We start from the raw sequence: 27,664 nt of genomic DNA, 5'->3' as shown, positions 1-27,664 counted from the left end.
ACACTGTTCTAGTCACAAATGCAAAGTGCAGCAGCATACAGGCTACTGTGAAGAAAGTTGACTTCATAACTTCACCCCAGCCAGACCCAGTACCAATATGAATGGAAAAAAATTAATTACAGTTGTCAAACAACTGCTTTCCAGCATTGCTTTTCTTGTGGGGAGCAGTACACAGAGGGTTTTATTTTCTCTTGAGAGCACAAGAGAACAAAAGAAGGAGGTAATCCTTCTTTATCCTAAAATAAGGTCTTTGGATGAAAGCCGATCCTTTTCTCCCTAAAAAAACCAATTAGCTTCCACACAGGTGTGAAAACTAGAAACCTGGGGCACTAACAAATTGACACGGACCCATTGACTGGCTAATTTCAAGCTGAAATGAATCAAACTTCAACCACACTGTGAAGCGCTCAATGGCTAAGGTAGAAATAACTAAGACCTTTTAGATCTTTTCCTATTTCTGGCTTCTCTATTATTCCATTTCATCAATATTCAGAATACCTATGAAGCAAGGGAAAAGAGAGGCCAATACATTATTTTAACCAGAATCAGGTGTCAAAGGATAGAAAGTTACTCTACTTCACCCAGACTATCAATCCAGATGGTAAATTCCAATAATGATGGGGAAAGCCCTCAGATGTTAATCTTGTTTGACAGGCTTATTCCAGTTTAGGGAATTTTGTGCTTTTCTGTGCTGTGCCCAGCCTCACTGTAAAAAGCAAAGCCCCTCGCCCTGCAAGACCACTAAAGACATTTTGCGCAGACATTCAGAAAACTGCAGTAAAGTGCTACAATCTGAAGACAGTGGGTGGGTTTAGGTTGCAGTAGGATTAGGGGAGGTTCTTGCAAGCAGTAGGATAGACTGGGATCTCCACCCCCTGCTGCAATTATAAAGGCACTAACATCTAAGGAAGGAGCCAGGGAGGAGTCCAAGGGCCAACTCCTTCCCTCTGGAGCGCTCGGTGAGGAATGTTGCAGAGCTGTTAAACTAGTAGGCAATGGACTGTTTCTTGGGAAGAGACCTTATCTGTTTCTTCTATCTCCCAGTGAGAAAAATGTGGCTGAAGTTTCTTTTGGCTATTCTTCTCCTTCATGTAACAGCTGCAAAGGAACCTGAGCTGTAAGAACTACACTATTATTACTAATAGTATTCATGATAAGGCTTTAAAGACAGTGCTAATTAGTGCCACTAATTTTACTTTAAATATTAAATACTGCCGTGACTCATCTTTTATATCTGGAGAGCTAAGTTAAACTGGAATGTGGATGGCAAGTGAATGGTTCTCATTTACTATGAAGCAGACCTTCTGCCTATTGCAGAGCTTCCACAGAAGTTGGTGTGTGTGTTCAGAAAAGACAATAGCAGTAGTAACAGCAGGTGCTTTGCTAAAAGCAGGTGAGTCCAGGACTCAGATAAAGGGCAAAAGGGCAAGAGTTGGGGGCACTGGCAGAGCTGTTTGGGGAACCCGGGGCTGGGCTAGTTGGGAGCTGCAGGGCAGGACTGAGGGGCACTAGCAGAGTGTCCTATATTTAATCTAAACTAATCACTGGGACTGAATAATAACAATGCTTTTTATTTGTTTCATCCTGTTGAGGCTGTTTCTCCTTTCTCTATGATGTGATCACTTTGGTGTTTGGATCTCACAGGCAGTATGTCCTGATGGTGCCTGCTGTCCTCCAAACTGACTCGCCAGGTCAGGTTTGCCTACAGTTCCTTAACCTCAATGAGACAATATCCGTCAGAGTCATCCTAGAACATCGTACTGTTAACACCACTATTTTTGAGAAAACCATGACAGCAAGCGATGGTCTACAGTGCTTCAACTTCACGGTAAATTAATTTTAATTTATGTCCCACTGGAAAAAGAATGTAAGGATGGACAAGAAAATTAGAGCAGAGAGCGCGGGAAAGGAACAAACAAAGGAGGAAATAAGACTTGTTGAAGGAAAAACGAAGCAGAGGAGAGATATGTGCTAACAGACAAGGAGGAATTTTTAATAGACGTAAGAAATAAGAAACGTTATGGAAGGCGATGAAGGTGGTAGAAGTAAGATGGGTGTCTGTAGGAGCCCAGGCCACAGGTATAGCTGTTCAACAGGGTCTGGAGCAAATTACTTCAAGACTAGCAACCTCCCCTTGTTTTTCTGTTTCCTCACAGATTCCTCCTGTCAGTTCTGCCCCACTGGCTTTCATCTCCTTCTCTGCCAGGGGTATCGCAGTCAGCCTAGAAGAGCGGCGGTCAGTGATGATCTGGAACACAGAGAGCATTGTCTTCGTGCAGACAGACAAACCCATCTACAAACCAGGACAGAGTGGTGAATATCTATTTAGTTTATAACATCTCCCTTAGGAAGCAGTTTCTTCAGATACAATTTCTCTGCCGGGTGTTTTTCAGACTGAGCTACAGTCTAGGCAGTTTCTTCAGAGCTTCTGTTAAAACCATTACAAGTATTTACTGTGGAGCTCAGAGAGTCATCTTCAGGATGGCAGGAGACTGTCATCCCATGGTCTCTATTATTTCCTTTGTCCCTTCCTCCCAGCCGACAGAAGAGGGAAGCTTTTACTGCTGCTGTTTCATTACTGGTGACAGGTCGAGAGAGTGGAAAGAGGTGATTAGATCACAACTTAAGTGTCTGCCATAAAACAATGCTCCCACAGTCTTCTGTCTGTGATGCTGGTCAGCATCAAAGACAGTCTCAAGACCAAGAGTGAAATCCATGATTTTAAAATGAATTATAAGTTTTAAAAGACAAAATAATGCTATTTACCTTCTGGGTTCTGATGGGTTTGAACTTTATATTTTCATGTTGGTGTTTTTCCTACACTTATGCTATTCCCCTATCCATACTTCTCATCTGGCCATCGAACAGAGTTCCCATGTATGCAAAGAACCATTTATATAGATCCATTCCTTAATTCACTTGTAGGCCTTAAGGCTTCTAGCACGCAGCTAGAACACTGTAGGAAACACTACAAGAATACTTCTCTCCTCCAGAGGCCAGCCAAATAGTATAGCTGTTAAACTGCATCAGCTATAATTTAATTAGGGATGAGTTCTATCTACATAGATACATAGCATGAAGGAAAGCTTACCAATCAGAATTTAGTGCCACAAAGGTGTCCACCAAACAGGGCTTGATTATTTGTTACATGGTTTAGTTTTGAGGTTGGGAAAGCAGTAGACTAAATTAAATGATGAAAAGATAATGCTTTGTAAGGACATTTTTGAAAAATGTTTTTACTTGTGCAGTAACTCATTGTTCTCCTTTCAGTTTTTTGCTTGTAAGAAAAAAAAAAAAAGGCAAAAATCTGTACAAGATGAGAACAAACTAAACTAAGAGGAATTACACTGCATTAGGAAAAAGTGACACTTCACCTGGTTCCAGTAATATTTGGAACTTTCATATGTTCAAAGCAACAAACCCTGCTTTAGAGATGGGGAAATGAAAAGGAGCAAATTTGCCTACATCATGCAGACAGCCGCTGAAAGAGTTATGGCTGTCACTTGAGAGTGTCTGACCTGCACAGCAGTTCTTACTCATTCAGTCATCCCCTTTCTCTCAGGTTAAGGAAACTTTCATGAAAGAGCGTGAGAACTTGGTGCTGGGGAACAGTCCCCTCAGCAAAGTCTGTGTAGGATTCTTTTACCTTCGGATGCATTTTGTTACCTGCATCCTGTGCAAGGGGGACTGTTAGAAGACCCAGTGAAACTGGGAGTACTAATGAAGGCAAAACAGCATGGTCAGCCAAATAAACTACAGCTAATGCTAAGACACTGTTCCTTGTCTTTCCAGTGATGTTTCGTGTTGTTGCCCTGGATTTCAATTTTAAACCTGTTCAGGAAATGGTGAGTGACGAGTAATATTCCCCTGTATTTAAAATAGCTGGGAGACAACCTCTTCTCAAATTTTAAATAAACAGTTGCTGTGGATAAAAGGAGATATTGCAGAGACTAAATGCCAAAGAATTAACATGATTTCCTAAGGTCATGCTATAATCCACCCTTATGTTAGAGTCACAAGGAAGAGTGCAAGTGTGTAGCTGGTTGGATTCCTGACACAACACCTCCTGCTATTGCTGGGAAAGAGGCTCAAAAAACCCTCCACTTTGTTGCTGCAGACATTATTTTAGCTCTGACCAGAAAGCCCACGGTTCAGTCTCCTGCTATTACTATTCAGCAATTGTTGCTTGCAAAAATTGGTAAGTCATCCACCTGGTACTTTGCCCATTTTAGAAATGGGGAAATGAAAATGAAAGTTGGTACCACAATTGTTTATCTCATCAGAGGCACTCCTTTCATTGCCAGCAAGCTGTCTTCATGCTTATAGTACATAAGCCAAGAGGCTGAAGGGTCTTTACTGGCCTCCTCTCATGTGACTGTAATCCAGAAGACAGCACAGTGTTACCAAAAGAGCTGGTGCTAATAAGCAGAGTGAGGATATAAGATCAAAGAAACCCAAATCACAGTTTACGTGCACGTCTGTAACTCTATTTACTCAGCTGCTCTGGGACTGCACTAAATTCAGTATGATCGGAAACTGTCCCAACATTCTTATTTAATGTCTTCCCTTTATGTAATCTTCTTATTGAAGTAAAACTGCCATTAAACTGATTAAAATAAGAGATGAGGATCTCTGATTACTGGTAGTATATTAATTATTGGTTATACATTTCTCACAGTCCTGGGGAAAAATAATTCATGTTTGTTCAGCCACCTAATCTCTTCTCCCACTTTGTTTTTTCCTCTTTCAGTACCCCTTGATTGCAATTCAGGTAAGAATTTTTTCTCTCTGTACTGTATTACACATCTAAAAATAAAATCTAAAAACAAACTGATGTGCTTACATCAGTTTGTATATGTCTACACACAGCCAAATCTTGTTCTTGAGTACACTGGCAGAAATTAATAGAGACTTCATAAAATCCTAGGATGCTGTTTGAGCCTTACTAACATGGAAAGCATATCTATATTCATTTCAGCAGTCAAAAGTTGTACTGTTCTTATGCCTGCCTTTGAATCCCCTCCACCTCCTCCAGTTTGCTCAACTTATTTGGAGGTATATCCTTTCATAACTCAAGTGCTGCTGAAAACTATGAACAACTCTAGGCCATGGATACAATTACTAGCTATGTTAGCACTTCCATGGCATTTTGTGGTGATTTTTAAAATAGCAATCACAGTCCATGTCTAGATAGCATTCTTGCAAGTTTTCATGTTATACTGTGAAGTCAGGTGACTTTGTTTTGTTTGCAGTGAAATATATATATTTTGAGCTCTACGTGTGTTTTCTGCAGTCAGTACTTTAAACGGTTCAAGGAAATGGTGTGAATGAGTTTTCTTTAGTTTAACCGGTATAACATATACTGAGAGGCAAATGACGCCTCAGTGAATGCAGAAGAAATGCTTCCTTCCTTCTTCTGGCAGCTGAAAAAAAGCTGGGGTTGCTATAGGCCAAGATTTGTGTGGGATAAGCTCAGCTGAAGGGGAAGCACAAAGAAGAAGATTTTCTTTCTCATCTGTCTTGACAAAAAATAAGAGCAACATATAGCAAGGAGAAGGGAAGAGCAGTATTGTGCAACTTCCCCTCATGACTGAGACCAATACCAAGGCTGGCAGAGGATGCCTAAACCTGAAATCAACAGATGAGAATCTAGCAACATTAATAATCAGAGTACAAAGGCATAATTTATCTCAATGCACTTGCATTAAGCAACTTCCCCAATGAGTTAAAGCAACTTGCCCTATTTTCTTCTTTGTTTCTGGTTTTGTGTGCTAGTAGCAAAAGATTTCCAAGACAAACTGTGAGTCCATATTCTTTTTTTCTTCAGGATCCACGGGGCAACAGGATCTTTCAGTGGCAAAATGTGACGTCGGAGATGAACATTATCCAGATTGAATTCCCACTAACTGAAGAGCCTATCCTGGGGAACTACAAAATTATTGTAGCAAAGAAGTCAGGAGATAAAACAAATCACTCATTCCTTGTGGAGGAATATGGTAAATGCTACCCATTGATTTTATTCAGAGTAGAAAACACTATTAGAAATGAACCCCTATCAATCAACCCTTTTGACTGTTAAAACTTTAGACAGCTTCCTAGCAAATTCAACTTCAATTCGTTGTCATTACGAACTGGAGAGGAAAAAAAAAAGAACAGTAAAAAGCCAAAGAAGAGAAATTAACTATTTTGCACAGATTCAGCCAGGAAAATAATCTGCATAACAAATCAATAAGTTGATTGCAAATTTCACTGTGACAAACTAACCTTCTCCCAGCCACATCTACAAACTTTCTTGGCCAAAGCTCTGCAAGGCATCTAGACATCTCAGGATTCACCTCAGAAGTCCTGACTTCTCTTCAAAGCTTTGTAGAAATTCTTTAGTAAGCCTTTGCAGGTCAGGCCACTTCTCAACCATTGTGGCACCCCACTTCTGAGATCCCATTCCATCTGTGACTAATACTGATGATATATCCTCATTTTCTCTTTCCTCTCAGCAGGGCCTGCAAATTTACAATGTGCCACTGTTGGTTTTTTCCTTTTCATTCTTTGTCCTAGTGTTGCCAAAATTTGATGTCACAGTCACTGCACCAGAAAGCCTTACAGTCCTGGATTCAGAGTTCACAGTGAAAGTCTGCGGAGTGTAAGTACTAGGTGCAGAGTGGTTAGAAAATATGCTGAAGAACAAGAACTTCCTAAGGACTGGGGAAAGAGACAGGGCTTAGAGAAGAGACCAAAATAAATAGAGCCTCAGAAGAGGTTGGTGAAGATTGACTTGGTGGTTGGAGCTTTCATTTGCTTGTGTGCTCCTCTCATTTTATTGTATGATTATTCTCTTCCAGCTGGTGTTCGGTGGGTTGAATAAATCTTTTGAGCGGTTGCCTGCTAAAGTAGGATGTGTCCACTCCCAACAACCCACTTCAGAGGGAGACCTTCATAAAACAGAGCACTGTTAAATTCTAGCAGGGGTCTTGGGGTTCCAGCTGTCTTTAACTCCCCCTTCTAGCTTAGTCCTTCAGAATGACCTTGCTTACTCTGACACCAAGATCTTGTAATTTAGAATCCAGGGTTGAAATCCTAGTCCCCTTGAAGATATGAGGAGTTTTGCTTTGATTTCAGTGAGTCTAGAACTCCAGTCTAAGCTGAAGAGTGGAGACAACGGTCATAATTTGGTTGGTAGCCATGTCTGTCCCTCATGCTTATAGAGGTGTTTATTTTTATGTTTAAGGTGCGTTTTTTTGTTCGTGGGTTTACGGGTGAAATAGAACTGATTAATATTTCAACTTCTGAGTTATATTCTCTTTTTGTAACAGCAGGAGAGTTAGGAAAAAGCCTGCGAAACTATTCCATTCTCTGGCTTCCCAGCTCACTGCTCCTCCTGGATCTATTCCTGCATATATTAGCTTAAGTCAGTTTTTCAAGTGTTAGCTCATGGACCTATTTCCTCTTGCCCTAGGTACACCTATGGCCAGCCTGTTGAAGGAAAAGTCCAGCTCAGCGTGTGCAGGGATTTTGATACATATGGGAGGTGCAAGAAAAGCCCAGTTTGTCAATCATTTACCAAAGATGTATGATACATAATTAATATTCCCCTTTGTGCTTGTCCTCTCTCCTGTGTTCTTGCTTCTCTCCCTTTGCTCTTCACACTTTTCTTTCTCTCTTTGATGCTTCACTTCACTCTACTCATCTATTTGCTTAGATCACTAGCTAGGAACTCAGGCCACTTCATTTCTCTTCTCAGTTTCCTACAGGCCTGAAGAAGGACTGACACGTTCCTTTTTCATGACTCAGTTTTCCATGTGAAAAATGTAGACAGTGATGTCTCCATCAGCCCTGTACAAATCATGTTAAAAGGAGTGGGAAAAGACTTCACTCACTAAAGAAGGGTTCCCTGTATTGCCAGCGTCCTTTGAAAGCTGTGATCCTTGGTAAAAGGATTTGTCTTCTTCCCTTTCCAGCTGGAGACAGAGGGCTGCCTCTCCCACGTTTTCAGTTCCAACATCTTTGAGCTAAATCGCATTGGTTACATGAGGAATCTTGATGTGAAAGCCATCGTCACAGAGAAGGGAACAGGTAATCCCTTCTAGACAGTCAGAAACAGCAACACTGGTGTGGTCAAAAAGGAGAGTAGGAAATATTCAGCCTCTGCCTGCTGAGTACAACGATGTTTTCCTGAGGAAGAAGATCCATTTTTATAAGCACAGTGACCACCTCCAGGCAAATGTTAATTCTGATGAAGCTATATGCAAGACAAAGAATATCTTCTCTTGACTCTGGACATGTCTTACAGGCCTGCAACTTACAGCTACTCAGTCTATTTCCATAACTCGGGTGATGAGCAGTATACAGTTTGAGAACATGGATCGCCACTACAAAAGAGGAATTCCTTACTTTGGACAGGTAAGCAAGGGCATAGAGAGCTTGTATTGAAGATGACTGACAGGTAATCAGATGACAACAGTGATGGGAACATTTGGGGGACTGTTTGGGGCGAGGGGTGTTCTCCCCAAGCTTCTTTCTTTACGTACAGTGCCCTATTGGTAATTCTGAATACTGAAGAGTATTAGTTTATTCTGAGTTTGATTGTGCCAGAAATACTTTGAATCAAAACAATCCATTAACTAGCATTTTTCTAACTTGCATTTTAAGCTTGATATAAATCACTGCCTCTCCCTTCAGAACTGACAATCATATGCCAGCCAGAGATGAATAAAAATACTGGGGGATGAGGGAAGAAAGAGTGAAAGGAAGTAAGGAAAAAATCAAGGAAATAACAATGGTCCCCAAAAGCTTTTTCATTATTTTATGTTTCATGACATAACTCTGTCAGTGGTTTAAAGGGCAGGGATAAATCTCTCTCTTTCCTTCAGTTCACCTTTTTTCAGTGAGGAAAGGATAAGGGGATGTCTTATCAGTAGCATTGAAAGGAGAGAAGAGATTGTCTTTCAAGGATTTTTTTTCCCTTCTGGAAGAGGTCTGTATAACTTTCTCACCTGGTCCCCACTCCCGCTCCACTGTTCAGACTGCTGTGCACCTTACCACCCCTAACTGGAGGATGGGGGTCAACAGGCTCCCTGGGATGATGTGCCACAGTGAATTCCTCAAACACACACATTCCCACACACGCTAGAGGTTAAACATGCTGGAAGACACGTGGTAGGAGGCTGGGAGGTCATATCTCAGAGATAAAGCTGCTGCTGCTGGCTTCAGGCAGCTTCTTTGCTTTTGTGCAAAAAAAAAACCCTCGAGGGTCATATCAGGGGAACTATTGCCTGGAAGGCACTGATACTCATACTTTCTCAAAATGCAGCAGATCCCAGTCCCTGTCCCAGTGCCATCACATGCTATTCACAGTCCTTCCCTGCACTGTGAAACATCTGTTGCTGGCCATATGTTGTATGCCTTCACTCTTGTTGTATTCAGTCCCACTGAAGTCAACACCCACCTGAATACTTTTAGTTCACAAAAATGTTTCAAAGATCATTCATTTGTCTCCATGCTGTTTCTGGACAGTGAGGATAGTCAGTCTCTTAAGCTTGTATTTAATATATTACTACTTCTGCCATCTTTTTCTGAAAAAAAACTCAAAATGAATGCTCTGTTCTAGCAACCTAGAATTTACCTAATGGTGCCTGTTATTTTTTATTTGTTCATTTAACACATAAACAGCAGAGACAGTGGGAACAGATTCAGAAAACTGTTCAAAACAAAGATCTGGAAGAAAGGCTTTCCAACACTGAAAATGTCAGCAGCAGACTCTCAAGGCTAAAAAGGAAAAAATGGAGGAAAGGAAGTATGTCTTTAAACGAGAAATGTGTAGTCAGAAGGGACTGACCAGGGAAGAGATGAGACATAAGAAGTTCCTGCTCCACAAAAGGATGTTATCGATAATATGGCAAATGCTGAGGAAGCTCCTGCTCCAAACCTCTTAAGATAGCTGAGATAGCTGCCAGAAAGTGAAGAGGGACATTTCAGTTCTTAAGTATTGCTTTGAAGGGAGAAGAAAAAGCAATTCTGCTGTGTGAAGAGCAAAAGGGTGCAAAACATTAGTATCTACATAGAGAAAGATAACATGCTGAACGTGTCTCACATTCTCTTCCACAGATCAAGCTGGTAGACAAAGACAACTCTCCTATTTCCAATGAGGTTATTCAGCTATTTGTCAATAACAAGAACACAGACAACTTCACCACTGATGATAATGGCATTGCAGAGTTTAGCATTGACACATCAGAAATGTTTGATCCTGACATCAGTCTGAAAGTGAGTACGAAACAAGGCTGAATAGAGACAGAGAGAGAGATGGCTGCTCTCAAACTGAACCCCAAAAAGATGGGATGGGGTTTGAATTCTGGTAATAAAAATGTGCTTTTTCTGGTTTATTTCATGTTCTACAGCTCTCAAAAATTACTATAAAAGAAACACCTGAGCTGTTGCAATGCAATGGCTTGCTGCAAGACTGCAAGACCATTGTGCTGCTTTTTCCTTACCAGTTTGGCTTTAGATTCAATTCTTAAATATATGCATTGTGTGAACTAATCATTCTGATGTCAGTATGTGATAATGATTTCCCTAGTGACATATGTTTGTTTTCCTTTTCTTCCCCACTCCCTCTCCTGATCAGGCAACTTATAAACCCAGTGACCAGTGCCACTTGGAAGGTTGGATAGAGCCTTCCTACCCTGATGCGTTTCTCTCCATCCAGCGCTTCTACTCCTGGACTAGCAGTTTTGTGAGGATTGAGCCTTTGTGGCAAGATCTGAGCTGTGGGAAGAAGAGGATGATCACTGTGCACTATGTCTTGAACACAGAAGGATACAAGAGCATCAAGACCATGAACTTCTACTATGTGGTGAGTGTGGGGTTGTTGCATGGTTTGCTGAAAGGGCTTGACCAGGCAGCTCTCTGGGAGTCCATTCACAGCAATTCTGGCAGCTTTTGGATTACCAGCCAGCACAATGGGCAGCAACCCAAGGACAGAAACAGCACTGACTTGGTTTGGCAAAACTACCTGCTCAGGAAAAATGACCCCGCTTCTGGCCATGTTACTCTATTTCATAGTAAGGAACCACCTTCATAATGTCTCAAGCCAGGGTTCTTGTCCCTTCCCTCCAAGAAACTCTTTGTGGTATTCTCTGCCTCCCCCTTCCCTTCCTTTTCCTTCTGCTTCCTGACCAGTGACAAGGGCCCCAGCAGCAGCAGCAGCAGCAGTGGCAGCATCCAGCATGCCCTAAGGCTGATGTTTAAGCATTTGAAGCCATCTCAATGTACATGCCTTTATTGCCTTGTCATGTATATTGAACTTGATTGCTGCTTCCTCCCTCCAGCCTCTACCAACCCATAAATGTATTGCTCTTCTCTGCACAGGGCATGGCAAAAGGCAAGATTGTCCTTACAGGGGAAATTAAAGTTAATATCCAAGCTGGTAAGTTAAGTTGCCAATCCATGTTTCTGCATTAAAAAAAAAAGAAGGATTGAACTGAGGACCAAGGCAAGACTTCCTGGGTGTATACAGCAGTTATTGGGAGGGCTGTACCTCTCTCTGTCCATGCACGTGTGCATGGTCCTAGCACTACCACTAAGGTCACTATAAAGTCAGATTTAGTCCAGCAACTAGTTCATTTGGTATGAGTCAAGAAGTAGTGTCCTGTAAAGATCTTCCCAAAGAATAATGCAGGGAATTCAGAGTGCCTGGCTTAGGGGTTTATCTGAACCTGGCCACATGTTCAAACCCACAATAAATCTGAGAGCATCTGGACCTAAACCCAGGCATGTCACCTCCTGGCAAATCCAGGATTTTTCAGTTTATTGCCTAAGTACAGATTGCTCCCCTGACTGGTATAGATAGATGCCAGTTGAGGATGGTTACTACTACAGCAGATCTTCGTGCTTCTCTCCTCATTGGTCCCTTTCTCTCTTCTAACAGACCAAAATGGCACTTTCACCATCCCACTTGTGGTCAATGAGAAAATGGCTCCAGCCCTTCGGTTGCTGGTATATACCTTACACCCTGCCAAGGAGCTGGTGGCAGACAGTGTCCGATTTCCAGTTGAGAAGTGTTTCAAAAACAAGGTGAGAGGCACTAAGATACAGCAAATCTTACCTGCTGTCAGATAAATACAAATTCTCTGTGCACACGTTCACAACACACTTCCAGTTTTATTTCTTGTTTACCTCCACTTCTTTCAACACTACTCTCTTCATTCTCCTTTCTTCTCTTTGGCCTTATCTCTCTCCTCTACTACCACCTCCTGGCCTTATTGTCAGAAGGTAAATCTTCTTTTAACATTAAAAACTACTTTTCAGGAAACCCACACTACTCCCAGATGGTTCCTGCCTCCCTTGAAGTATACTAGTGTCCCATTTAGTTTAGACTGGAGTTTAGACTAGTTTAGTTTAAACTGGAGTCTGTTTTTTAGCATAGTGAACACACTTTAACCTTATTCCACTTCACTATTTATTTAGTATTTACACTTTTTTGTTGAAAAATTTGGGTTTACCAGAACTAAATAGATACAGAAAAGAAAGCAAAAATAGCAATCTGGTATTTAAGTTTTCCTTCCATATTTTTTCCACTGGTACATTTTCATTTTTCATTTGTCATTTTGAAATCAGATTTCACCATTAAGATTTTTCTAATCTTCAGCTCCTAAAAGCTAAAAAGCATGAAACATTAACAAGTGAGATGATTAAACAAAATGTTTCCAGTTACCTGATGTGGTCCTCCCCTTGTATTTTTTTCCTCTTATCTAACACAAATGTGAGATAGATTTTCCTCTGAATAGATTCAAAACAGAATCTGTTTTAAATATTTGCTGAGATGGGCCATGGAGCTAATAAAATTATGACTTGCTCACTGTAATGCTTATTACATATAGTCTGTGTCATAATAAGATTTGATTTGATAATAACAGCAACAGAATCACACTTTATTTTAAATCACTGGAGGTAGGCTTCTTTTAAGCTATCACAGGAGTCTAAGTGTGCTTATTGCCTAAGCCCCCATTATAGCGGGTGCCTGCTCAACAGAGGCAATGGAGACCAGACATCCGTCTCCAGCAGAATATCTGTGCTTTTACAGAACAGCCTTCTACTCTCCTTTTTGCCCTCCATTCACACAAAGATCCAGGGAACCCCCTAGCAGTAGGGATTAGCCATATCAACATCTGTCTGATACATTTCAGGTCCGGTTGCAATTCCCTCAAAAGCAGATGCGCTCAGCTTCCAATGTCACTTTAGTCATTGAAGCTGCTGCCAACTCCTTCTGTGCTGTGAGAGCGGTGGATCAGAGCGTGCTGCTCCTCAAGTCCGAGACGGAGCTGTCTGCAGAAGCGGTAAGCTGCCCAAACAAATGCTTTGTCTCCTTCCACTGAGTCCTCCTCCTCCATTGCAGTGTCTCTCCACTTGAGTTTGTTAGACTTCCTCTGGTTTTTACATGTGCTGGTCATAAACTGTCTATAATAGGCAATACACAGCTCTTGTTTCTTGGCAGCTGGAAGTCCTCTTTCACGTGGGATTTGGTTTAACCAGTGACTCGTCTCTGGCAGCACGACCCTCTGGCCTGGCAGCCGCTCCTCCTGGTTTGTGTCATCAGCAAACTTGCTGAGGGTACGCTCTGCCTCATGATCATTAATGACCTCATCCAGGTCATTAATGAGGATGTTGGGCAGGACTGGACCCAGTATTGACCTCTGAGGCAGAGCACTAGTTACTGCCCTCCAACTGATCACCACCCTCTGGGTCCAGCCGTTCAGCCAGTTTTCAATCCGGGAAACAGAGCATTGTTTCAAACAGGCCAACATCTCAGCTCTGGAGATTTGCAGCACATGACGGTGTAATCAGAATTGATCTTTAGACACACACGTTTTGTGTTTCCTTCCCCCTCACAGATATACAGCCTGCATCCCCTGCAAGACTTTCAAGGCTACATCTTCAATGGGCTCAATCTAGAAGATGACCCCCAAGACCCTTGTGTCTCATCTGAAAACATCTTTCACAAAGGCTTGTATTACACACCTGTAATGTCTGGATTAGGCCCAGATGTATATCAGTTCCTCAGGGTAAATGTCCTGTACATTACTTAAATCTGTTGAAGTGAGTTTCCTCTTATGTAGCTTTAGATATTGCTGCAAATGACACTGTTAATAAAACTCATACACAACAAAATCTCCTCATGGACATCTATTCTTAATTGATTCTGGTACCTACCGAGATTTTCCAGCATGCACAAAGCTCCCACGAGTCTCCGCATAGATGTCTCCAGGCGTCTCTGTGGTGGAAAGGCAGTAATGGGAAAGAGGGAGGAATGGAATAAACCTCAGCTACAGTATGTTTATAGCTAACACCGAAATGTTTTTTTTACAGGACATGGGCATGAAATTTTTTACTAACTCAAAGGTTCGGCAACCAGTTGTGTGTACTAGTGAGACTGTAAGACCTCCACCATATTTCTTGAATGCAGGATTCATGGCTTCTACACATCATGTCAAATCATCAGGTAATACAGGGGACAGGAAAGAGATTTTATTCTTCTCCTTAAATGAAGTAGTATTCATGGGACATGGACATGGACAATACTCATGAGTCACATTGGTATTGATACTGAAGATTGGTCTGGCACAGAATGAGATGGCTTAGGATAACAGCCAATGCCCAAAAAAGCCTTTCAGGTCTACACTTCTGATCCATGTCCACTTTCATGCTGGGAAGTGTTGGCAATCAGTAGAGTGTCACACAAAACTAACACTGCTGACACTGATTCCTTTCTGACCAAAGCTTCTTTGAAAAGACAGTGCTACAGTGTGGACAGCAAACTGATCTAAGAGCCAAGTGACCTGAGTTCTAGCCCTAGGTCTAGTGCTCATATCTGGAGACCAAAGCACTTCAAGTAATGTTTTCTTTCTCTGTGATACCAGGTCATACCTAACTCAGAGATACATTAGTAGCATTAATTAATATTGTGTGGCATTGCCAATAGTCTCAGTTAGAAATAAATGGGTAAACACTGATCGCCCTTCATACTGGCCCATGTATATTAAAACCTGTCCTTTCCAGGAGTCTTCATTGTATGAACAAAGTTTGACTAAGTTCCCATTATCTCTTACCAGCTGAAGTTGCTAGAGAGGAACGTGGGAAGAGACTCATCCTTGAGACTATTCGGGAATTCTTCCCTGAAACTTGGATTTGGGATATAGTCCTAATTAAGTGAGTACTGCTTCTTCCCCCTCTTTGCCTTGCTTTTAAGAGTTACTAAATATGTCCCCTGATGTCCTGCAAGGTGACAATACTTTGCCACCTCTTCTTACCTTTTGGCCTGGAAGACCTAGCTTTTTCAATCATCACCTGACCACCTGCCCTTCTCTTTTCCATGATAAAATTACCCTGTCCCCAAAGACATCTATTCCCACAATGTGTGTACCATAAGTCATATTCCCTCCCTAGGAAGACGGACACCTCTATTTAAAATATGGGTCTGCAAAACAAGAATTCTGAGGTTTCTTTCTAAACTCAGGGAAATGATGGGCAGAACTTTTAAATGGGCTTTTCTCAGAAGATTGGGGTGATAAGTTCCAGGGGGACTTTGATGTGGGATTTCTGCAGACAGAATAGGGGTAGTGCTGATTTTCAAAACCCATTGCCTCTACTGAGAAGCAAGGTATACGAAACTTACCCTTTCTAAACTCATCCTTTATCCATTCCTATCAGCTCTACTGGAAAAGCCAGTATTTCATACACCATCCCTGACACCATCACTGACTGGAAAGCCAGTGCCTTCTGTGTGGAACAGTTGGTTGGATTTGGTATGTCTGTGCCTGCCACCCTGACAGCCTTCCAGCCTTTCTTTGTGGACTTGACCTTGCCATACTCTATCATCCGAGGAGAAGATTTCCTGCTTAAAGCCAATGTCTTCAACTACCTTGGCCACTGCATTAAGGTGGGTACTTCTGCCCACATTCTTAGACCTCATCCCATCTCCAAAGAAGCTGCAGCAAAATTGTTGGTGTGGATGATTGGATCTGTCCCTGCTCATTCTATCTGAGGACAGGTTATACTGACTGGATTTGTCCTCCTAAACCACTACAAAGCAGAGGGAGATCTGTGCAAACTGTGACTAGTATGGGTGTATAAGCAACTGTCTCGAGATACATAGAGGAAGGAAACAAGTGCAGAGTATTCACAGTCATACAAGCCATTGATGGTTTTAGTGGGGTCTTTTCTTTAGGGATAGATGTGAAAGTGTGAAGAAGTCAAGGGCTTGTGCTTGCCAAACAAGAAAGTGGGAAGAGCAAGAAGTGGAGAGCAGACAAACCCTTCTTCTCTGGGGTGAAAGTTCCCAAAAGTACCAAAACAGGGAGCACAAAAGTCTAGTACTTGCTCTACAGAGTATCTGTCCAGCTAGAGGCTCTATCGCTCCCAGGCACTGGGGGACTGTACTCTCAATAGTCAGTACTTTCTGGGCAAAATGGCTCCAGACCACAGCTGCACTGCACCTCTGCATGGTGGGAGCTTACACATGGTTTAAAGGATACTTTAAGAAAGAAAGAAAAACAGGGATCTTCTGTTTGGTTTCTTGTTTCTTATGCTATATCTAGGAATCCTGAAAAAAGAGGCAGGTGTAGAGTCTAGATTTCTTCTGCTTGATTTAAATGCTGAAAGTCAGCTCTCCAGTCTCACAAGGAGATCACCACCAAGGAAGAAAAATCAAGACACAATTTAGGAATGTTTTTTTCCAAACTCTATTAACAGTTTGACCTAACAAAACGAAAAGGCCTAGGGTTTTAAGATCCCAGAAAAAAAGATCTCTGTTATTGAGGCTTTTGTCTCTTAACCTTGTTTTTCAAGTGTTCCTACAGCAACAGAGCAAACACTCATCAGTGGTTTCCTTTGCAAGTTAGTTCAAAGCCATTAGCACCAGGTCAGCTGAAGATAACTCAATATCCTGATCAGGAATCAGATGTATGCATAGGATATTTAACATCTCAATGGAGAATGTCATGAGAAGCAAGAGGGAATACTGTTAAGGTTACATCTGAGGGATGATTCATCTAACACCATCATCCCAGGCCTTAAATCTGCTCTACGCTGTTAACACTGGACATAAACAGAGACTATCTCACCCCCCTCTAACAATAAAGCACCATTTGCCTATGGTACAAAATCTTCACCCCATCACACTTCTTTTTCTGTTCTCAGATCAATGTTTCACTGTCAGATTCCCTTGATTATCAGGCCAAACTCATCTCTCCAGAGGATGATGTATGTGTATGTGCCAAAGAAAGAAAGACCTATGTCTGGAATATTTTCCCCAAAGAAATTGGTAAGTGCCTTTGACTCTAAGTGATCTTCTGCCCTGAGATTGATACTAATCAATTCATACCTCACCTGGAAAACCTAATCCTCTTCCAACCTGGAGAACTTGGTCTACCACTGGTCTTTCCAGCTGTCTGGGCTAAAGAGCTCCTCCACAACTGCAGCGTGTTTATCACTCCCATTTTCAGAGATCAGTTGTCTTCCCATATGTCTCACCTAGAGTGACTGACCATTCATTATGTTGCACTACTTAAAATCTGTAGATATTCATTATCAGATGAAATTTCTTACTTTAGCTATCATTCTGCATGATAGAGGTCCATTTTTTTCTCCTTTTCTGCTACTATTTAAGGTAATGTAGTATTCAGCATTACTGCAGAGACCAAGGATGATGAAGCTTGTGGAGACAAAGCACCCAGGAACATCAGTATTGACTACAGGGACACCCAGATCAGAACACTCTTGGTTGAGGTACTGCTGACAGCTCTTACTCTTTGCCCTGTACTACTTTCCGTGAGGAAAGAAAAATGCAGCAAAAGTACCAAAAGCAAGTAAAAGTTTTTCAGGTTCCCTAAAGAACTCCTGGTTTGGCTCCACCTTCATCTGGCTGGGACAGGGTTTGGCTGTTCAATCTAAGACCAAGTCCCCTCCCACCTGATGTCCTCTTCCATGAGGATCAGTGGGTGCTGGTAAGTGCACGTCTCCCTCATGCAGACGAGAAACTGGGAAGGAGGGATTCCATCTGATGGGAACTCCCTTTTAGTAGCAGCCACATTAAGTATGAACCTGTAAACTGTTGCTTCAATCCAGCTGTCTTATGACACGGGAGGATGGGGCGGGGGGGTGGCTCTTCTGTAATTGCATTTCTTCTGCATGCTTTGTTCTCATCCACTGCACGTGTCTCTTCTTCCCATCGCCATGCAGCCTGAAGGCATCAGGAGGGAGAAGACCCAAAACTCCCTAATCTGCACAAAAGGTAAGGGTCTTATATACTGCTGTCCTGAGAGGAACTGAAAAGAAGGTTGGAGTTTGCACTTTTTCCTGCACTGCTCATTGAAACTGTCCCTCCCCTTTTCTCCGGAGTTGCCCAAACGGCAGCTAGTGTGTTACAGTTCAATTCCCTGCTATGAAGTTCCTGTGTGATCTGGTGCATGTCACTTAGGCAGTGTTTGTGCTGCTGTCAACAGTGCTCAGATGCTGAAGGAAGACTGCTATGAAGCAATCAAAGGGACACGACCTTCTTGTGCAAAATCTGTCCTGCGTTTCAGGCACTCATGTTGACTGCTGTCCTCTGTTCCAAGGATAACACCAGCTTGCAGTTTTCCACTTCCAGTGGGAATGGGAGAAGGAATGTAATGTTCCCTTCCGCACCGTCTCAGTGCTGACAGCAGTTTCCAAGGTTTCCTGGAAGCTCTGCCTAAAAGAGGCACAAAAGCAGCCCTGACCCTCGCCAACCAGCTCTCCCCACTGTCTCATTGAAGAAATCCCCAAGGTTCACAGACACTGTAGGCACCAGCCTTACCCTGTTCAACTGATTTCTGTTGAGCAATGACAGTTACTGCACCATTTGGTCTATTTTTTCACAATTTTGATTTTGCTGTGCCCCCTTCTCTCTTGGTGTTCTTGGTGACAGCTGTGAGTTTCTGCCCATTGCTGTCTCTCGTGCAATTTTGCACTGTGCAATTTCTACCAGGAGCATCTCACTGCTATAACCAGTGTTCCTATACAAATGACCGCAACACACTTAATATTTTTCTCCACAGATGATGTGATTAGTCAAGATGTTGCTCTAGATCTACCTACGATTGTGGTGGAAGGATCAGCCAGAGCTTCCTTTTCTGTTGTTGGTAAATATATAATTAATAAGACATAAAAAGAAAGAAAATGTAAAAATATAACATGAAAGCTTTTTCAGGATTCAGAATGTGAGTTTCCATTGCTTGTGTGGGAAAGTTTTGCCCAGAGGCTGATTCTCATATTGTCCAGCAATGTTCTTTGCTGCATCAGAAAAATGAAGTTTAAATATTGGTCACATCCATCTTCACTTTTCTGTTTAACCTTATTGCATTTGAATGTTTTGCTCTGAAGTAGCACAGTTCTGATTTACGACCTCAGGCAGACTGAAGCCAGTACGGCTTTTTTCCACCCACCTACCTGCAAATCAGAGATGCTAGTGGAATCTTTTCAGTCTTTTCCTGAAAAGGACCTGGACTTGGTTACAAGACTCACTAGTCATAAAATCTTTGCTTTGTAATGATGGTGATTTCAGCTCATTCCAGAAATCCCTTGCTGGGTCTGTGCTATCTTTCCTAAAAATAACAATTTAGAGGTGGTGTATGATACATCTGCATAACCAATGTCTCTTTTCAGCATTAGTTGTTAATTCTGCAATACAGGGTTCACTGTAGCTCCCTGGGCTGTTCCCCTTCCCTCCTCTGGAAACAAAAGTTTCCTGCAAGTTCTTCTTTTCATTTCTAATAAGAAGTATCTGCTTGAAGTGGCACTAAAATAGGTAGTGTTTCTGGTATGGGCAATTTAGACTAAGTAAGGAGAGGCAGGGAAGGGATTTCTTTGTTGACTGCAAAGCAGAACAGAACAAACCACTTGGCACTGAGAGCTTCATGCTTGTTGGAAAGGCTTGCAACCCCAGCTAGGCTTTCCATGACTCTGCCTACAAAACATAAATTACGGTTTATTTCAGTGGCCATGAGTTGTGCTAATCCCCCCGGCATCTCTTCTTCCCCAGGCGACATCATGGGCACTGCCATGCAGAACCTGCACCAGCTCCTGCAGATGCCGTTCGGCTGTGGAGAGCAGAACATGGTCCTGTTTGCACCCAACATCTACGTCCTGGACTATCTGAACAAGACAGGGCAGCTGAGCGAGGAGGTCAAATCCAAGGCCATCGGATACTTAGTGAGCGGTGAGAGCTTTCAGCTTCCCTTGCCATGTATGCTGAAATTCCCATTGAGGCCCAGTGAGCAGAAGCAGCAGCATGGCTATCCCAGCAGTACGGCACAGCTCAGTGACCCCAGGGTCTGCCCTGATCAAGACATTTTGTTATCTTTTTACTTTATCTTCTTTCTTTCCTTAACCTATTTTGCTGAGACTCAACTGTCATGTTTCCTCTGAAGTTCTGTCTTTCAGTCCCTTTCTCCTTTTCCGCTCAGGCACAGCATGTATCCTAATCCCGTTAGCTTAGTTGGAGCACAGAGCTGATAGAGCTCTGCGTATTCTGTGACTCAGTGTTTCTGCAGGACGAGATGTCCCGTGTTTCCATCTAAGCTCCCTCAGGTCTCCCCTGCTGCTTGATAGATATACATTGCCTTTCCACTCTTTCCCACTGTGGTTTCAGATAAATCTGATAGCAAACAGAATAAGGTTTTAAATTAGGGAACAGTTCCTCTTCCATGTTTTTGCAGGCTACCAGAAGCAGCTGTCATACAAACATCCCGATGGGTCCTACAGCATCTTTGGCACCAGAGATAAAGAAGGGAACACCTGGTGAGTGACTGGGAGCTGAAAGGGCTCACAGATGAATTTGCATTGAATTCACATGATGCAGGTAAGAGGCGTCTCAGATGTACAGAGCTGGCTAGGACTGGGATTCTGTAAGTACTAAGAAAAACGACTCTCCTCCCCCTGCCAGGCGGGGTGCGAAGAGAGAAGATGATCCCTAAAGACCCAGCTGACTTTTTGATTCACACTTCTGCTGTCTCCCATGAAACCCAATGCACTGCAGTGCTCTGTAGCCAGGATCAGCCCCAGAGTGCCCGGGACACTTTTCCTGTGTCCCATCTAGCTACTATTCCTTTAAGTCCCCTCTCCTGGAGGAGCACACAAGAAGAAAGCAAGCCACCAACATGTTGGCTGTAACTCTTCATCCTTATGCATAGCATGAATGGGAGGGATGACTTTTTCTATTCCTGCTTTCAATGCTCGTCTCACAGCTTCATCTTTCCCTTGCAGGCTCACTGCCTTTGTGTACAAATCGTTTGCACAAGCTAGTCACTTCATCTATATTGATGACAATGTCCAGGCTCAAACCCTGATGTGGCTGGCAAGCAAACAGAAGCCAGATGGCTGTTTCCAAAGTGTTGGGACACTCTTCAACAATGCTTTGAAGGTGGTAGAGAATTACTTCATGGTCAAATTTCTTTTCATTAAGAACATGCTTTCCCATTACTGTCAAAAACTGTACTCCAAATGCCTGTCCTCTGCCAAGGACTAACTCTCCACACCTTACAATGACTATTTTCAGCTCAGTCAGCTTCCCCACACTGTACTTTACATCTTACGAGCACCTGAGGTAGGGTTACAGGACCTTGTAACCTTGAAGGAGTGATGTTTTTTTGAGGTGATAGCAATGGGCTTCTTTTGATTTAAGAGCTATTTAAGAGCTACGTGTATGCTCTCCTTCCTTTTGGACTGCCTCCAGAACTGCTCACAGTCTCCCAGCTGGGATATGGCAATTTCTATTTAAAGACTTCTTACCCATGGCATTCACTGATTATTCCTCTCTCCGTGTCCTTTTCAGGGAGGAGTAGATGACGAGCTGTCACTTTCTGCCTACATCACCATTGCCATGCTAGAAGCTCGGCACTCCAGCTCAGTAAGGAGACTTTCAGCTGCCGGTATTCAGCTGGAATTGGTCCCCAGTTGTTGACATGGCTCCAGTGTTTGCTACAAATTGTCTAGGTAGTAAAGAGAGAGAAAGAGAGGGAGAGAGAGCTCCCAGGGAACACCACCCTGCTCTGTACCTGCACTAGTTGCTGTGATTGATACAGAAGTTCCCCATCTCTGTACCTCTTAAACCACTAGTGTTCAAGTAGAAATTGTACAGACCTCAGTGGGATTAGATCTTCTATTTGAGAGACCCAAGACTTTTAGTGACAGATTTTAGTTTCTGATAAGGAAACTTGACAGGTAGTAACCCCCACACTATGGCTTAGCCTCAAACATGGCTCACTCAAGAAAGTAAGTTGTTGCAGGTAAATCCATAAAGTCTACAAATGGAACTGAAAGCTATGTTGGAAAAACAAAGGTCCATCAGAGTGAAAAGCCAATCTGTCCTTTTTAAAAAGTGGCTAGTACAAAGAAGGCAATAGAGGAGATGTTAGACTTCAACATATGAGTTTCTCTGCCTCCCATTTGTCATATCCTTTCTGAGGACCTTCCTGATTAGTGCATTAGTGAGGACACAGAGTGAAACTGTGAACATTTTTTTACTTGGTGTAAACCTAGTACAACACCACAGAATTAAATTAAAATTACACCAGAGTCACTGGTGATAGAGACTACTAGGTTGGATTTGTTCTAGAAAACAGACTTTTGACTATAGAAGTGTAGTGTGAATTTATTATCATGGAGGTAAGCAGAAGGAATTAGCTGTGAAATAAACAAAACAGCCTTCTGTTTATAGACTGACGTCTTCAAGAACACACTGAAAAACGACTTGATTTGTCTGATGTTTCCTCTGAAGTCCCTCCTTAAAGAATTCTGTGTTCTCTCTCTCCACTATACGAACTGAAGTCCCATTCTCATTGCTGTGGTAGTGACAGGATGAAGAACAGGTTTAAAGGAAATAAATGTTTGGCCAGGTGAAGACTACTGTCCTTAATTAGACCCATGTTTGGGTTTTTTTCTTTTTTTAAAGTATCCTGTAGTGCGAAATGCCTTTTTTTGTCTGGAGACTGCAACTGAGAAGAATATCAGTGATGTTTACACTCGGGCACTCATGGCCTATGCTTTCTGCTTAGCTGGCAAGGCAGAAAAATGTGAATCATCCCTTAGAGAGTTACAGAAATCAGCAAAGGACGTTGGTGAGTTTCAGCCATTTGGGGAATTTGAGAAGTGGGAAGAGGGAACAGATCTTACTGATGGTACGCGGTCTAACCTTGACAATATTGAGAGTACAGGCACATGAACCAACCTCCACAAATAATCTATGGAGTTAATACACAGCACATATGTTGCTCTGTAGAGAGTACTTGTGAGAAAGAGGCCAGGACACATTGCATCTCTGAGGCATCATATAGCAGTGACACCCATAACCCATTTTGGTTGCTCCTCACCCTCTATTTGTTTATTCAGGTGGCTCACAGCACTGGGAGCAGGAGGGGAGGTCTCCATCAGAAGAATATCCCTCCTTCCTTGACCATGCCCCATCAGCTGAAGTTGAGATCACCAGTTACGTGCTGTTGGCATTGCTCTATAAACCCAACCGGAATCAAGAGGATCTCACAAAGGCCTCGGGAATTGTGCAGTGGATCATCAGGCAGCAGAATCCCTATGGAGGTTTCTCTTCCACCCAGGTGCCAAAACTCCCTTCCGCTCCCCAGCCAGTGCTAGGAATTGGGGCACTGGTTCAGGGTCTCAGTGGGCCTTTGACTACCTAGTCTCATTTCTCTTTTGTATCTGCCGTCTCAAACACACACAGACCAAGCCTTTCTCTTAGAGACATCAAAATACTTTTCTTTTCCCCTCTTCTTCTTAACTGTGGAAAGGTTAAAGCCATATGAAACTAATTTTACTAGCAACAAATACAGATACTTGTGTCAGGGACAAGCCTAGAAAACACCAAGTCACAGGTGTTATATGACCAAGAAGTGCTCTGCAGTTCCATAAAAAACACATGCTTCACCACTATGAAAAACTCTACAAATGTGCTCTAGTGCTTAGATTTTATGTTCTGAGACTTTCATATGAGTAGAGAGATTTCTTTCACCCTAAAACTTACATGCCAGAATGAAATGGCTCCTTACATATGGGAACCCTGGAATTATGCACAAATTCAGTGTTTCTTTAGCCAGGATGAAGCAACTGTGCTTCATATTGGAACCATCACTTTGATCTGCTCCGCACTGGTCATGCTGTGTAGCTAATTGTCTTTCTTTTATTATTTTCTTTTCCTTCAGGACACAGTCATTGCTCTTCAAGCCCTCGCTGCTTATGGTGAGGCCACCTACAACTCTGTTACACAAAATGTAGTCAAAATCACTTCCAAAAAGCCTTTTGAGAAGGTATTTATTGTCAACAATGTGAACAGGCTCCTGCTGCAACAGACTCCCCTTCCTGAGGTACCTGGGAAATACAGCCTAACAGTGAATGGCAGTGGATGCGTACTTATGCAGGTAAGCGTCTGCTCTCCTCTTCATTGGGTCTCACATTCTGCATACAATACAGCCATGTTTTTGGTGATTCTCTATCCGACTTCTTTTTGGTTTTCCTAATTATTTGATTTCCCTGAACTATTTAAACACTCTTTTCCCCATCCCACGTTCTGACTCCTGTGGAGTCACAGCATGGGAAAAAAGAGTCCTTTCTGATCAGCAGCTGGTTTCTCTCTGGGAGGTGACTCTGGGTACAAGCACCTTCATTGTTAAAGAGTAGAAGTCATCTGATGTGTCCATCATTGCTGTAAGCAAGGATCTTCCACATAAAATCAAGAGCAATACTGCCAGGAAACTTCACCAAGTCTGACACTTGGTTTTTGGAATGCAAAAAAAACCCCTTGGCATGCTTGAACAAAAGGGGTTTCTTCCTCTTCCAGACAGCACTAAGATACAACATTCACCTTCCAGAGGGGGCCTTTGGATTTTCGCTCTCAGTACAGACATCAAATGCTTCCTGCCCATCAGATCAACCAGCAAAATTTGATATTGTCCTCATAAGCAGGTAACGTGCCATCAACAAACCAGATGCACAGATGACAAGACACGCAGGGAAGATGATTGCTCTGTGTGTTCAGTTCTGCTTATAAAGTCAAGAAACATGAGCTGATCAATGTGTTGATGATATCCCAAAAGACTTCGTGACAGTAACGGGTGGTGGTAGCACATACTTGGCCCCTTCATGCTAGGGGCCTCCCCAGTGTCTCCCATCTGAGCCAGTCAGTAAGTGCATGTGATTCACGCCAACCTCCCCATGCTGTATGAGGCCAGGAGCAAAGAGCTGAGGTTTGCTTCCCCAAGCATGCTCCAGACTGACAGGGGCCTCTGTCGTTTCAGTTACACAGGGAAGCGCAGCAGCTCCAACATGGTCATTATTGATGTGAAGATGCTCTCTGGCTTTGTTCCTGTTAAGCCTTCCCTGGATAAGGTAAACTATAGGAGCAAGATTAAACAAGTCACCCCAGGGACAAAGGAGAAGACAGGTCATGATGAAAACAGAGGCTCGGTTAAGCATCATTCACCCACAAACCCTGCAAGGTGTTTGCACGGCTGCACTGTTCTCATTACTGGGTGGAGGGAACGGCCCGCAGGAAGCTGCGAGCACACAGACCTTCCCACATCAAAAACTAGGAAGGGTTCCAGCTGAGCCTGACCAGCTGGCAGCTGCAACTGGGAGCTGGCACTGCCTGGGTAGGGAACGGATGGGAAATCTGCCAGACTAGTTCTGAAAACTATACAACACCGGAGTCAGACAGCATTCCCCAAATGAACCGCAGTGCCTCTTCTGTGCTTGGGAAGTGCTCGCACCCCCTACTAAGTCAGGTGGCAGGTTTTCCTCGGTCCTCTCCATCTATTCAGCAACATTTGGACTCTAAGAATCAGCTGCCAGCCCTTGATACCTGGCTAGGAACAGAATGAATGCCACAGCCATGCAGTGGTAGGGTCTGAGGTAGCACTTGTTTTTTAATGGTTTATAAATATATTTATCTCCATTTCCTTGTTTTATAGCTCATTGACAGTCATAGAGTGATGCAAGTAGAAAACAAGAAAAACCACGTTCTCCTGTATTTGGAAAATGTAAGTTCTGATCACTGTCTATTTGATTTTCACAAAGGATGCAAGCAGCATATAATAGATGCACCTACAGTGTGGTACATAATGTTCATGTCTGAAATGGGAGGGGTTGGAATACCAGACTTTTTCATCCTGACCACTGGGACATCCTGGAGAATTAAGCTCAGTCCTTTGGGACATTTTTTCCCTCTCTGGCAATAGGATGCGTAATAAGTGCAGAATCAGGTAATACAAGCAGGATAGGAAACCTCCAAGTCTTCAGTTTCACTTTGGACTGTCCAAACATATTTCAGATAATGGAAGACCCACATCTGTATGTGTGCCCTCAGTGGGATTTGGAATATACAGCCTATCAGTTACCACCCTGGTCTGCTCCAGATGGTGTTGGACAAATAGAAAGACTCATGTGATCCCTGTCCCTCCATTCCCAGATCTCGCAGAAGAAAAGGGAAGAAATCACTTTCTCAGTTGAGCAAGACTTTGTAGTGACCCATCCCAAGCCAGCTCCTGTGCAAATCTATGATTACTATGAAACAGGTAGGTCTGATTTTAACCAGTATGAAGTTTAGGAGAGGGACAGGGACAGCAGAATCACTGTGTGCATTAAGGAAGACCCAGAACCAGCCCTCCTGGGACCAGCACTCCTCTGAACTCTATCAGGATCTGGATCTAGTGCCAGGGGAGAGACTTATTTCACTTTAGTGAGCTTGGTCTCATGCCCAAGGTGACAAGTGGGCATGACTAGAAAGTTACAAAAATGCATGTGCCAGAATGAAGGAGATTTCAAGGAACTCCAGCTTAAGAGTGTGTAGGGTATATCCACCTGCAGGGAAAGGCACAGGAATTAGTCTCCAGGCTAATGGGAACATTTCTTTCCTTCTGCTCCAGAAGAGTATGCTGTTGGTCAGTATACGTCACCTTGCAAAGAGGCTGTTGCAGAAATGGACTAATGATTAGAAAAGGTAAGTGAAAGCCAGAAAAACCCCCAAGCAAGTAAGAAGGTGAAGTATAAAGCAGCATGAGCAGAGGGATTGGCAGGGTGAGTAGAGCAATAACTATTCTCACAGAAATGGAGTTTTCGGTCTCCGCCAGGCTTCTCAGGGAGCAGCCAGAGACACTGGCCAGATCCTGTCCCATGACACATGCTCAGTGGACTCCAAGCGGAGATCACGTTGCTGTTCATGGGAAGAGCTCAGCCTCTAGGATGAAAGCCAACGTGCAGAATAATGGAGAGACTGGGAAATACCTTCAGAGTTCCCTCAAAAGCATCGACACTTATCAAGGAATAATCTACCTACAGCCACCCCTGAAAGCCTCCCCTCTGAAGCCTATGCTTCACAGGCAAGGGGCTTCACGTGGACTTACAGAAACCCTTTCCTGGAAAGTTAATACATTATCTGAGGAGAACACTTGAGGTGACATGAATCATGGAGGCAGTGTGTTGACTAGTCAGAGGTACAATGCTGTCTTGCTGTAGGGGAGGTACAGGTCTGTGTCCTGCTCAGCACAGCAGATATGCTGGCTGTTATCTGCTGAGCAGTTCCCAAGAGGTACAGGCACAGCTTTCTGCCAGCCCTTGGTCCAGCTTTTCTCTGTTTTGCACAGAAGGG

General features: G+C 43.0%; 1 protein-coding gene across 1 annotated transcript; it reads left to right on the top strand.

Moving 5' to 3' along the window:
• The first annotated feature begins 995 nt into the window (after nucleotides 1-995).
• LOC104318041 (ovostatin) lies at nucleotides 996-27,010 on the top strand. Its single transcript, XM_009919129.2, has 35 exons — nucleotides 996-1,117; nucleotides 1,645-1,828; nucleotides 2,157-2,313; nucleotides 3,793-3,845; nucleotides 4,751-4,771; nucleotides 5,828-5,996; nucleotides 6,556-6,640; nucleotides 7,454-7,565; nucleotides 7,956-8,070; nucleotides 8,288-8,397; nucleotides 10,102-10,260; nucleotides 10,622-10,849; nucleotides 11,365-11,422; nucleotides 11,924-12,069; nucleotides 13,182-13,331; nucleotides 13,887-14,057; nucleotides 14,362-14,494; nucleotides 15,105-15,201; nucleotides 15,703-15,931; nucleotides 17,191-17,314; nucleotides 17,660-17,778; nucleotides 18,232-18,283; nucleotides 19,071-19,154; nucleotides 20,054-20,230; nucleotides 20,730-20,811; nucleotides 21,277-21,433; nucleotides 21,845-21,919; nucleotides 22,964-23,129; nucleotides 23,401-23,621; nucleotides 24,225-24,440; nucleotides 24,860-24,984; nucleotides 25,317-25,407; nucleotides 25,989-26,057; nucleotides 26,486-26,591; nucleotides 26,943-27,010. Exons 1-35 carry the CDS (start codon nucleotides 996-998, stop codon nucleotides 27,002-27,004), a joined length of 4,425 nt encoding a protein of 1,474 aa, XP_009917431.2. The 3' UTR covers nucleotides 27,005-27,010.
• The last annotated feature ends 654 nt before the right edge of the window (nucleotides 27,011-27,664 follow it).

This window comes from Haliaeetus albicilla, chromosome 19, assembly GCF_947461875.1.
Source record: "Haliaeetus albicilla chromosome 19, bHalAlb1.1, whole genome shotgun sequence".
Classification (NCBI taxonomy): Eukaryota; Metazoa; Chordata; class Aves; order Accipitriformes; family Accipitridae; genus Haliaeetus; species Haliaeetus albicilla.
The sequence above is the reverse complement of the archived record's forward strand: the minus strand, read 5'-3'. Positions and strand labels throughout refer to the sequence as shown.

Bases quoted from the DNA above. Each gene is read 5' to 3' on its own strand.
- LOC104318041 (XM_009919129.2), top strand. From the start codon at position 996: ATGGACTGTTTCTTGGGAAGAGACCTTATCTGTTTCTTCTATCTCCCA. The intron at 3,846-4,750 runs GTGAGTGACGAG...TTCCTCTTTCAG, and splicing joins TTAAACCTGTTCAGGAAATG to TACCCCTTGATTGCAATTCA. The intron at 15,202-15,702 runs GTGAGTACTGCT...CATTCCTATCAG, and splicing joins TGGGATATAGTCCTAATTAA to CTCTACTGGAAAAGCCAGTA.